The sequence below is a fragment of the Phyllostomus hastatus genome, unplaced genomic scaffold, assembly GCF_019186645.2.
Source record: "Phyllostomus hastatus isolate PE091 unplaced genomic scaffold, TTU_PhHast_1.1 phas_contig_524, whole genome shotgun sequence".
Classification (NCBI taxonomy): Eukaryota; Metazoa; Chordata; class Mammalia; order Chiroptera; family Phyllostomidae; genus Phyllostomus; species Phyllostomus hastatus.
The window spans coordinates 2243155-2256209 of NW_025333900.1; the positions used below are offsets into that span (position 1 = coordinate 2243155).

At 41.3% G+C, this 13055-nt stretch overlaps 1 protein-coding gene across 9 annotated transcripts in view; it reads left to right on the forward strand.

Moving 5' to 3' along the window:
* PHACTR1 (phosphatase and actin regulator 1) overlaps nt 1-13055 on the forward strand; it is a 537076-nt gene that overhangs the window by 331259 nt on the left and 192762 nt on the right. For all 9 annotated transcript variants that reach the window (XM_045847180.1, XM_045847179.1, XM_045847177.1 and 6 more), the window contains one exon: nt 6071-6235. In XM_045847180.1, coding sequence (XP_045703136.1) covers nt 6071-6235 — 165 coding nt within the window. The remainder of the gene's footprint in view (nt 1-6070; nt 6236-13055) is intronic.

Below are 13055 nucleotides of genomic sequence, written 5' to 3' on the forward strand. Positions count from 1 at the left end.
TTTGGCCCCCACTCATATGGTGGTGAAATATGGTGAATATGTAATCCCTTCTAATGAAATTGGAAGGAAAAGTGAATGTCATCAGATCCTGATACATAAGCATTCTATTTTGGGTTCACTTTGGGTTGAGAAGCAAATATTTAATTTGTGAGAATCTTGGGTCTTCCGAAAGTCCCAGGAGCACTTGGTACATGGAGAGACCTACGGTGGGGGCCCCAGATGTCCTGGCCCTCCTGCCTCTGGTGTCGACTAGACATCAGACAGCGCAGGCACCGTGGCTTCCCTCTTTTTAAACTTCTCAGGGGAACACTGTGTGACTAACACTTTCTAGGCCAGCAGGATGCCAGAGTTGGTGCTTTCTTTGGATAAGCCTTCTGAAAACCAAGCAACCATTAGAAGTATAATGGCAAGGGTGCCAGCTGAAGTATCCCTTGCCCACCCCCCAATGCATGTTCCAAGAGCCCATCAGAACAACCCCAGGCTACAACAAGGGGTGGGCTTCAGAGCCCCACAGACAAAACTATTGGCTTCTTGGTAGTTAAACTCATGCATAAGTCAAGTATTTTCTTGCCTGCTTTTTCTAAAAGGAAAGAAAAATCATCTCCCAACCATTTCTCTCTACAGATACAGTAAATCCTAGTCATGTAATGAAAGGGAGCACAGACTATCTAATCTCTTAGAAGAGTATTTTTGGAGGGTGGTGGTGGGAAGACCCCAGAGACGATGTGGGTCAGGCCTCCCGTTCTCCCTCAGCTCTCTGAATTAGCTCAGCTGCCCAGCATCCTACCTTTTGATTCAGCATTCTCGGTCCAGGCAGTTCGCATTCAAGCTGATTCATCTCTAAGTGAGCACTCTCTCTAGACAGCTGTCTCCTCTCAGTAGCACAAGGACGCCACCTTTGAGAGCAGTGGGCTTGGGCAAAGCAGTCTTTTCATCATCTGTTTGAAAAGAAGGCTGTTTTTATAAACACGCCTGGCCTGTACGCCTTTCCTCTCCCACTCGCCTCCCTCCCATCCTCTCTCATGTCCCTGCGATCAGTCAGAGAACATTATTCTGAGCCCAGTTTTGTTTTCTTTTGTTTTCTTCCTCTTCAAACTGTATTCACAATTGGCCTATTTTCTCACTGTTAAACCTTCCCATTTCAGAGTCTGGTGGCAAAGCCATGAGGTTGAGAGCTAGCCCCAGTCGCCAAAATAATTGGGAAAGAAATAATGTGGATGATTAAAATGTAAATCAGTTAAACTTAAAGTCATCCAGTCTGCTCAATAATCTAGTATACTTTAAGGCAAAACATCTTGAATTTGATAGTATACTTATTAAGTATTCATTGAATTATCAAGTTATAATTATACCTTTATAATGCCCTGTCAGCGTCTTGCCACTCCAGGTTTTTCCAAGGCACTTCTAATTTCTTACAATTACTTTAATGTAATTTCAGAATAATTTTTATTCATTTCTTAAAGATGCAATTATGAAATAGTTTTTTGTTCTTGTGATATATTTTTCTTAAAACAGATAGTGATACTCATTTTCATGAGCTAGATCAAATGCCCTCATTCATTCACTTGATAAGTCATTACTGAGTGCCAACTGTGAGAGCAAACTCAATATCAAACTTGAATAACTCATATCTTGGCTTTAATTTTTTTTAGGATTGAGTATATAATCTCTCTAATATTTAGCAGATGTTTTAGGTTGACTGAACCCAAGAAGCTTCTATCTGTATACTTTAAAATGTTTACCTTTTGTGTGTTTATTACACTGTTTAGAGAAACAAAAGAAAGATGGAAACTCTTTCAACCAAATGCAGATACCCCAAAGCACATGAAATTTTGCATGTAAATCCAGTGGTTTGATGTCCATCGGAACCCACTGGCCAGGGGTGAGGCTGCTGTGGCAGGAGAGTTGCATTTGGCTGCAGCCGAGTGCTGAGAGACGTACTAGAAGGTGATTTTAGGTAGGTTATTATGGGGAGGTTCCTGAATGCCAAGACAGGAAATGAGGACTTTCTAGTGTAAATTGTGGGAAGCCATTGAAAGTTTCTGAGAAAGGCAGGCTTCTGAAGGAGTAATCTAGCAATTGTATAAAATACAGGCTTCAAGGCAGAAGACTAGGGTTGGAAATGTAGGTTTGGAGACTTGCAAAGTCAGGATAAGCAACAATAAGTTTATAAAGTAAGGTAAGAAATAGATAAGGTGATGGATATATATGAAAGAAAAAATGATTTTGTGGGAATCATGTCATTTCAACTTGACTTTTATCCTAGACTCAAAACCTCCCTGGTGCAGTTTCTCACAATTGTCACCACCTATGTGGATACCCAGCCATTGGACATTGTTGAAGAAGCACCAGCTGGCTCTGGCCAGAGTGGCTCAGTTGGTTGGAGCACCGTCCCGTGAACCGGGAGGGCATGGTGCCTCTCATGCACCCCCATCTGGGGACCTGGCCTGCAACCCAGAGTCAGGACACATGCCTAGGTTGCAGGTTTGGTCCCCAGTCAGGGTGCATATGAGGGACAACCAATCAATGTTTATCTCCCTCTTTCTCCCCCTCCCTCCCCCTCTCTCTTAACTCAATAAGCATGTCCTCGGTGAGGATTAAAAAAATAAATTTAAAAAAGAAGTGCCAACTGAAGCAGCTGATACCATTTAAAGAGAATAATTTTCAAGTGTAGTGTTGTTCCACTGGCTGTTTACCTGCTCCATTTAGCTTCCTTCTCATCCCTCATTGCAGCTGTTTCTTTTTTAACTACTCTCCTCAGCCACCGTGAAACCCAGACTTACTTAAAGCCACCTCAATTGTTATTTTTCTCCCTCAGCCTCCAATAATCTATTTCACCTACTGCTGCTAGATTAATCTCTGTGAGGGCCACATGTGATCAGATACGTAAGTTCAAACTTTCAATAAGTTAGGATAAAACTTTCTAATGACTAACACTTCCTGTTTTAAAAAAAGATTTTAGACAGGGGAAAGGATGGAGAAAGAGAAGGAGAGAAACAATGTATGGTTGCCTCTCATGCACCCCCATCTGGGGACCTGGCCTGCAACCCAGGTATGTGCCCTGACCTGGGAATCAAACTGGCAACCCTTTAGTTCACAGGCTGGTGCTCAATCCACTAAGCTGTACCAGCCAGGTCATGGCTAACCCTTCTATATGAACTTTTGATCCCACATCCTCTTCTTCTCCCTAAAATCCCTCTTTCATAAATGTCTCCACCTCTATTCTATGTCTTCAATCTTATGTTCTGATGGTTCTTGGAACTCAGCCTACTGGCCAGAACTAGTCTTCCCATCCCATCCTGGCATACTTCCACTTCAGAAGTTCTCTGTTACCTTATGAAATAAAATCCAAACCTCTTAAGAGATTTATAAAAAACTGCATTTTCTGGCTCTAAAGCCCTTGTCATTAATCTACCATCCTATTCAGCTTCTTTCTTCTGCAAAGTTAGTTTAAAAATAGAAAGTCTTCACTATCTACCCAGTCATGAAAAGCAAAAACTTCTGCCTTTCTTGCTTCCTTGTCCTCCTTCATGTTTATATAGGAAGTTCCCAGGATCTGTTGATTCTGCCACCTGGCTGAATGTCATCTTACCTCTGTGTCCCTTCTGTCCCTGCTGGACTTGGATTCTAGTCACTACCCTCAGGGCCATTTCAGTGGCTTCCTCCTTACTGTCTCTGCCAGTTGTTTCTTCACACTCTGGTTCAGGTTCCCACTGCTGTTACAATAATATTCCTAGAAATAAATCTAAGTGTGTCCTGACAGTGTACCTTCTCAGTCAGGCTGTTTAATATTGGACCCCTTCCCTCCTACACACTCCTGATTTCCTTTGCCATGTTCCACTTTGTCTTTTATTTTTCTTCCAAAGCATGTATCTTCTAATGTGCTCTACAGTTTACTTAGTTCCATTGTGTATTTTATGTTCCCCACCATACTCACTAGTTGTAAGCTCCGCAAGTTGGTATTTTTATCTGTTTGTTTACTGACAGAGCCTAAGCGTCTGGTACAAAGTAAGCTCTCGATACATATTTGTTGAACATAAAAATGCCAATTTCCATTTTCAAATTCTCTTCTTTTCCCCTTGTTTATGGGATACAAATACCTAAGAAAATCTTTCAAAGGTTTGCCTGATCTGGCTGCAGACTCCTCCAGCCACCACCTCTCCCCACCGCTCCTCACCTCACTATGTAACCAGTGCTCACAGGTCGCCATCTCTTGCTGTTCCTGCACATGCCATGCTCTTTCAGCCCTCTCTGTTCCTTCTGGGTCTGCTCTCCTTGTAGGGAGCCACTTCTGCCTCTCCTCCATGTGGGGCAACAGTTTCTCCTCTTTTAAAATCTAGCCAAATGTTATGTCCCTGATGTCTTCTCCAGCATGGCCAAGCAGAACTAGTCACTCTCTCCTCTTTGACGCCATTGAATTTCATGTGATTTCCCAATTCGGCAGTTTTACACACTGAGCCCTTTGTCTCCTCCTCTAAACTCTGTGCTCAGCCACGGCCACTTCTTCTGTGCATCTGCCCAAAAATGATCACAGCATCTGGCATGGTATTAAGTAGTTACTTAACACAATGATTCAGAAGAGGAGCTACCAGTGCATTGAGCTATGTAGTCAAAGGCTTTCAGTGCCACCACCACGCATCATGTCCAAATCATTGTTACCCTCGCCTGCAAACCTTACCTCCCTGTGTGCCCTGTTCCCATGAATGAAGGGTGCCACTCCACTGACGTGAATCTGGACATGAGGAATTTTCTGCTGCCCCTCCATCAGGCCACCCAATCAGTCACCAAGTCCCCTGAACTTTGCTTCCCAGACATCTCTCAAATTCATCTCCTCCTTGTCAGTCTTGCTGCCAGGAGTCTTTACTAGCCTGTCGTCATCTGTCACCACAGCATACTACCTGGCACATGGTAGAGGTTGCGAATATATTTGTTGAATGAATGAATCTCTTGAGTTAAAACCATTTCAGATGACATCAGGCAGACTGCCAGGCTGTAAGACTGAGCTTCCAAGGACAGCTCACCCCAGTGATTTTTCTGAAAGACAGTGTGAAAGGTCTGACAGAGTGGTTTTTGGATCAGCCCCGGCTCTAGACGCAATTTGACTTTCTGGAAAGGTGAGCCCCTCCCACCCCCTTGATTTTGCCCAGGAGGTTATTTTCTTTGATTATTCCTGTCTTAAAAATTCAAGTCATGGTATATTTACTTCACTGAGATGTGCAAATTCTCATGTAAAATGGAAAAGAGTTTGTTTTATTCCAAGTTATAAAAGATGTCAGGGTGATTATGACCTTAATGGAAGGGCCCCCACTAAGCATCACAGGTTTGAGTGACCTCAAATGTAAAGTTACTGGGATTAGTCTAGGTGCTCTCTAAAGTCACTCTTGGATTTCAGTTCCTAAGAGTCTTCTTTCAAAAATTAAAACAGAACCCAAAAGACTAGAGGAATTGAGGCTTTATGAAATCTAACAAATAGTGACTGATCGAAAATCAGTAACTCTAAGGTAGAGCCACACACTCAACAGATTCCAGCACTTCTGTGGTTCTGGGTAAAGCAGGATAGTAGGAAGGAGGGTTGTAGGTGGTGGAGACGTTGGCACTGGAATAGACAGTTGATAAATGTTTTTTCCCTCTTTTCTCAGCAGTCAGTGTTATAGTGATTGTATCTGCCAAGTCTTATTTGAGAAAGTGCTGGGCCAGTAGTTACACTCACTGTCATTTGACTCTTCTGATGCCCCCTCCCTGCCTTGTGGGAAGTCTCTGGTGTGTGAAAAGGACTCCTCCTCCTCCTCTTCCTCCTCCTCCTCCACCTCTTCTCCTCTTCCTTCTCCTCCTCATTCTCAATTCTAAGTCACGGTTAGGTCTTCCATATCCCTAGGGTTTGGTTGACTGTCCCCAGCTTGTAGAACATGTTGGTGTGACTTCCATTCCAAAAGACAAAAAGAGAAACGAAACTTCAGTCATGTGGTTTCTGTTATCTGTAACCATGGAAAACGTTGGCCATCTGTGAGGCTCCCATTTTAACACTTTTTTTCTCTCTCTTTATTTCCATCATTTTCTTGGGAAAAACAAGCTGAGGAAGTGGAGAGGCTGGCGGCCATGCGTTCTGACTCCCTTGTCCCAGGTACCCATACCCCACCCATCCGGAGGAGGAGTAAGTTTGCCAACCTGGGAAGGATTTTCAAGCCTTGGAAATGGAGGAAGAAGAAAAGTGAAAAGTTCAAACACACATCTGCAGGTAAGATTATTTTTCCTTCATTTCTCACTGGGCTTTTGTTGACTTCAACTCTGTTTAATTAGTAGACTTCAGTTGCTGTAGGTTGTTGGAATCAATGGGGGAAAAAATCAAACTGTAAGATTGCTCTTGTTTTTAATAATTATTTCATATGATAGAGAATGACTTTTAGATTCTGTGTTTTCTTATGTGTCAGGTTTTTGTTGCTGTTGTTTTTTAATCGAAGCATCACTGCTTTTATATGATCTATAAATATCGGAACTTAGAGCTCCACCTTTTCCATAATTGAATGCTTTCATTCTAGCATTGACAATCCATTTCTTAATTTGCATCCCTATTTTCACTACTCCAGTAAAAATCAACACAAAGCCGAAGTAAGCTATATATAGTTGTTGGCAGATAGAATAGGTTAGTTCATGGAGGAAGAGTCTTGAATAAATGATTCCTGGACATGACAGGAAAATACGGGAGAATAGAAATGAAGCATCACTGATGACAAAGGTAATTATGCAGTTTGTAGTCTAATGGACAGCAGAAGAACTCAGGACAAGTCAGCGTAGCTGAAAGGTTAAGAGCAAAGATTCTGGAGTCTGAGTACCTGGGTTCTAGTCCCAACTCTGATGCTTGGTAGTTGTAAGGCCTCAGTTTCCCCATCTATAAGACAGGGTTAAGAATTATACCTTACATAAATTAAAATTGTAGAGAGTGTATATGGTACCCTATGTGGTTATTTTTTATATGAGAAAGAGTGTATGGAGGGTACTATATAGTGAAATAGTTCTGGATTCACCCTGTTTTAGAAGAGATGATAGAAAAGCTATGCAGATGCTTTGTGTTTTGTGTGCTTTGATTTTGTTAATTATGTGCCCAGGTCACTCCAGGCCTCCTCTAGCACTTTCATATCCTTCTCCCTCTATGCCCTAAAAAACAACCTGCTCACAGTCCTCCTGAGATTTATCACCTCCTCTATTTTTTAGTCCTTTCTTCCTTTTCTTCACCCCACTCCAGACTAACTGTGAAATAAGAGATAATCTGCTTCTTGTACCTGAACACTATTCCACACATCCAATAATTTTAATACCAATTATTTTGGAAGAATGGAGGAGAATAACAAACATAGGGAAGTTGCAAAAAGTCTTGAAATCTTAAACAGTCCTCATGGTAGATGTCCCCAGTTTATGTTCTGACTCTGTTTCTTAGATTAAAGCCCCAGTGCCCTGCTGCCATCTGCTATCTCCTGAGATTAGAATGAACTTCTGAATTCTATGAATCTCTAAATTGTTGCCCCTCTGATCGAATCCATTCACCTGATGCATTCTCTACCCTCTTGGTCACTGGACAGATCTGTGAAGGTGCACATGTAGGTCATTCATGCATTCCCCAACCCTACTGAGAGATTTACTAGCAAGTGAAACTCTAAATGCATAATGCCTCTAAATGCCCTCTGCCATGAGGTGACAAGGGAAAGGACATTTAGACCATTGCCTTGGAGTAGAGAAATCTAAATAAAATACATTCTTTAAGCAAAGGGAGGCATAAAACACTTGAACAAAAAAAAGAAAAAAGAGTACTTTATAAGCACTACTTATAGAATAAAATGATAGCAAAGATTTAACAAGATCCTTTACAATGTTCTTCCTGACTTTGTTATGAAAAATTGTTTATGATAGAAATATACATTTGAATAATTGCCATTTATCAGCATGACTCCATGCATGATGAGGTGGTAGAAGCACTTCCTCCCGGCAAATCAGGAGCTTTGCTGAGTGCATTTGGTGAGGCCATAGGCAAAGCTCCCATGCTTGTCACACTGAAAGACACCTGATCAATTATGCTGACTTCTTCAAGATTTGGGGAAACTTGTCCTATGACAGATGCAAATACAATGGCATCAAATTACTCATGAATCATAACAACTCTGAAAAAAACTTTCATTTAAAATTCTTTGGGGAGAAAGAATTAAAAAACATGACAGGCAAAGTTGCAACTTTAATCATTCTTATTTTTAACTATTCTCAGCAAGTTATTATGATTTCTATGGCCAAACTGATTAAATTGGCATCTGAATATGATACTTGTATGTAGTTTTTTGTTTTTTAAGAGAAATTTATCTTCTGAAGTAGAGAAGCTGGAGGATCTACTATGGAATATTTTTATATTGTAATAGATAGATGGGTTTGTGATGTAACTGAAACTATTCTGTTTTTTTTTAAACTTAGTGGTTTACCATGTAGTATTCTTTCTACTTAACTGGATTCAGAAATATTATTTATTTTTGGAAAGGAGAGACATGTGCTAGTTTTTAGCTCAAAGGAGAAAAATATTGACAGTGAAAGGATGTTATCAACATAAATTGTATATATGTTCAAAGAATACATATTATTTGAATTACAAACCTTCCTATGTATGGCTGAGAGTCAAATATTAAATATACAAGAAGATTAATTGATTGTGAGAATGTTCATTGTTTAGCCGGTTTTAGTTGGTAGCATATATTTACCTTGGATATGTGTGTATATATGTCCTTTCATATGTATGATTATGTGCACAATTTTAAATGCAAAGAATAAGTCCACATATTGCATTTGTATTATGTATTTGTATTTAAAATTGTGTGCTGTTTTGAACACTGGAGATTACATTACACAGTGAATACTTGTCCTGTGATTTTTTCCACAATGATTTAGATTTATTATTTGCCATAGTAAGGTATACTGTAGTTTTACTGTAACTCAAGGTATGGGACACGTGTGCCTGTATATATGCAACACCTTCAAAGGTACACCCAGAAGTATTGCTTTGCAAGTTATATAGCAATAAGAAAACTATATTAGAAAACTATGATCTCAACATTTTCCTCAATTTTGGCATCAGCAGCTACTCTGTGAATTTTTCAAAGGCAGATCTTTGTATATCATGCTGCTCATTCATCCTTTCTATTCCAAGCTGAAGGCCCCTGTCCTTAAAAGACCTTCAGCAATAAGACCCAGAGACTGAGCTCTGCATGGTGGCTAAAGCACTACAGGATAAAGAGTTTCTCTCAGGAGTATCTCTGCATCACATGTCAGTAGCAGCAAAGCAATAGTGCATAGAACACATTGTGAAACAGTAGGTCCTTATGGGGATGATCTCGGTGAGCTTTTCAGCCTGCCTTCAGAGGCTCCACCCAGCTCCTGGGGAGCATTGAGCCTGATGCCCAACTTCTTTTGTGGAATTGGCAATGGGTGACCACAGCATATCCTTACACCTGCCCCAGGATCAAAAACTGATGATAACATCCCCTCCAAAATAGAGCAGACAGTGCCTCCTCAAAAACTGCAGCTATCTTATCCAAATTTCTCAAAAACAAGGACTGTATTTATTTTTTTAAAAGTAGACCTGGCAGGAATAAGCTATAGAGATGCCACTGAGTTATGCTTTTATTTCCTCTGAACAGAAAACCCTAAGATATAGGGATCAGCCCTGCAAATCCACAATATGCAAAGTTTGCTTTGTACATGTAAGCTTTCCTGCATACCTATGGCCTTGAAGGAAAACAACAATGACAAAACTTACTGAGCGCCTACCACATGCTGAAACAGTACCTGGCCCTGGGAATGTAACTGTGAGCAGAAGTAGACTTCGTCAGTTCCCTTGTGGTCTGCACAGTGTAGCTGGAGAGGCAGATGATCAAATCACAAGAAGAGAGGTAAGGTCACAGCTATGAAAAAGGCAGTGAGAGAAAGGTACCCAGGAGACTGAGAGAGAGAGACTCGACTCAGTCTGAAGGATCAGAGAAACTTCCGTAAGGAAGAGCGGTTTGATCTGGGATCAGAGGGTGGGGTAGGAATTTAGAAAATGAGCATTCTGTTCAGCCACAAAACTTGCGCAGGGTCCCTGAAGTAGGAGAAGGTAAAGCGGTCTGGGAAAGCAGGAAAGACCAGTGGCTGCAGAGGGGAGAGCTGGGAGTGTGGTATGGAATAAGACTGAGGCTGGAGAGATAACCGAAGAATGGACCTTCACTGGGCCTACATCCTCTAGAACAAATTAGACAACAGTGTGAATGAACAGAGAGACCAGTTAGGAGGTCATTGTGCAGGTGACAGTGACTTTGACTTATATTTGGTGGTAGGAATGGATGGATTTGGGGGCTGTTATAAGGAATGAGCAGTAGAACTTAATGACAGGTCAGATGTAGAAGGGAGAAAGAGAAGTGTCACAGTTGGTATACTCATATTGGTTTAGGGTTATGTGGTGGTAACCTTCCCTGGAATCAGTACTTTGGGAGGGTGACAGGTTTGGAGGAGTAGGTTCAGGGTGAGAGTAAGGGGGAGATAAGACTACAAGTTTTGATATGTGTTTGATTTAACTTTGTTGATAGCCAAAGTTGGTAGTTGAATATATGGAAAGCAAAGAAGAGGTCTGTGCTTGATATATGGTGTGGGTCATTTGCATACATGTGTTGTTAGAGTGGTGACCTTGTATAAGATTTCTTAGGGAACAAGTACAGACTAGAGAGTTGAAGACGGTCTAGTAGACAAAGGAAGAATCTCATCGCTAATGACTGGATGGAGGAAGATGAACCTGGAAAGGAGATAAAGGGCAGAGGCTAGAGAGGTGGGAAGAAAACCAGAAGAATGTGATGTCATAGGAGCCAGGGGTAGAAAATGTTTGAAGGAGGGTATGATTACCTGTGTTCAGTGCTATGAAGTCAAGTGATGTACAGAAAAATGCCTATTGACTCGAGTGATTCTGATCCACTGGAGGTCATTGATGATTTAGCAAAAGCTCTGTGGGAGGATTATTTGGGAATAGATGCCAGATTAGTGTGGAATGAAAAATTAATAAGAAATAGGGAAAAATAAAGATACATCTTCGAGAAGTGTGACTGTGAAGTAGGGAAATGAGATAGGAGAAGGACGGTTGATGGCGGAAACATGTGTGTCCATAGGGGCTTGTGTGTGTGCAATTTGATTGGAAGGGGGCTGTGTGCCTTCTGATTTGTTGTTCTTTTATTATGAAAGAGACATTAGCATGACAAGCCAATTTGAAAGATCCAGGAGAGAAAAGAGTTAGAAAATACATGAGATGAAAGAGATCAGGTAAGGGTGCTGAGAAGTTAGGAGTGGGGGAGTGTAAAGCCCATGCAGAAGGGTTAGTATCAGAGAAGTAATGAACACCTCCTCTAAAGTGGAGGGAAGCAGTGGGGCTGGCTGCAAGGCAGGTAGGTAGGGAGTTCAGAGTGAACCTGACTGGTGGCTGAGCTTCTCTGGGTAATAGGTCCCACTTGATCATGGTATATGATTTTTTTGATGATTTGCTGTATTCGGTTCACTAATATTTTGTTGAGGATTTTATTCTCTATGTTCATCAAGGATGTTGGCCTATAATTTTCTTTTTTTGTAGTGTCTTCATCTGGTTTTAGAATTAGGATAATTCTGGTTTCATAAAATGAGCTTGGGAGCCTGCCCTCCGAAAAGAGGTCAAAGAATTTAACAATGGTCAGTAGCAGCAGTTGCCAAAGCCAGCCAGCAGGGCAGGAGCTTGTGAGTACAGAGCTGTATCCTTGAATTACTGACTTTCAAAGTGGAGACAAAACACAGACTGAAACCATGGCAGTGGGTCCCTGAGGTGGAAAAATAAGCCAGGGCATTATTTGAATTGTAGTTAAATGATCCTGTCTGCCAGCAGACAAAGACCTATATAATTTACTTGCAAAATTTTGTGCTGATTTAATTTTCCATTTTCAATCAAGAAATGAAAGGAACTTTCCCTGTTGATTTTAACATTCGACTAATTGCTGAACTGATGTTTTCTTGGAAAGATTCTCTGTGTTTTATTTTTTCAAACTGGGATGTTTCAGACCATCATATTCTTAGGCCAATAGAATAGTGCAATTTAATTGACTCATAGAAAAATCAAAGGTTGCTTTTTAAACTTTCATCCCAGCTATTAGCAAACTCACCTAACAAAGATAAAAGTATTATAATTAGGCAGCAACTTTCAAACAGGATTAATTGATTGCCTATTCCCCTACCAGGTCACAATTGGGAACCTGTGAGCATCAGCCTTTGCTTGTGGTGGCCCCACCCAACTGCCAGTAATAATGAAGGTCCAGGCCTGAACTATATTAGGAGTTCCCCTTGTATTACAGGGTCCAGGAATAGTCTATTTGCTTTTGTCCACTGTTTTCTGTGCAACACAATACTGGTGCAGGAGATTCTTAGGTACTCATGTGAGCATGAAGCTCCAGCCTTCTCATTTGGGCCCTCGGCCTCATTGGCTTCTGCTTACCCCAAAATATCCCAATGGAACAAGAGTCAACCCTTAACCCTGACCTGTTAGCTAGTTTCTGGCAGCCTCTTTCCCTCAAGGCCAGACTCTGCTTCCTTTATTTCTTCCATCAGTTTATCCAGAATAACTGATGACTCTAGCAACCACTAAGTTTCAAGATTCCCTTCCTGGGAAGCCCACCTCCAGAATTGTTCCCCTTTAAATAAAACTCTTTGGATAATGAAGGCAGTCTAAATTGGATTCTGCCTTGGGACCTGGTGTGATGGACTTCTGGGCTCTTCAGGAAAACTCTGTCCCTGGTGTCCAAGATGGTTGGCCCCCTTGCTAATCCCACATTCCTAATGCTTCTCTACTGGGAATTCCTAGTATGTTGTGTGATTGGGGGAGTGCATTTGCAATTCTTAGAGGAGACAGATCCCCTAAGGTTTACATCAAGGCTTTTCTAGACTTCCTTTTATAGCATGAGGTTGAAGATCACTGTTAATAAAGGGGATTATTGCCTCTTATCCAATGTGGACAAACTATGTCCACTGTTAAGGTTCTGTGGGCC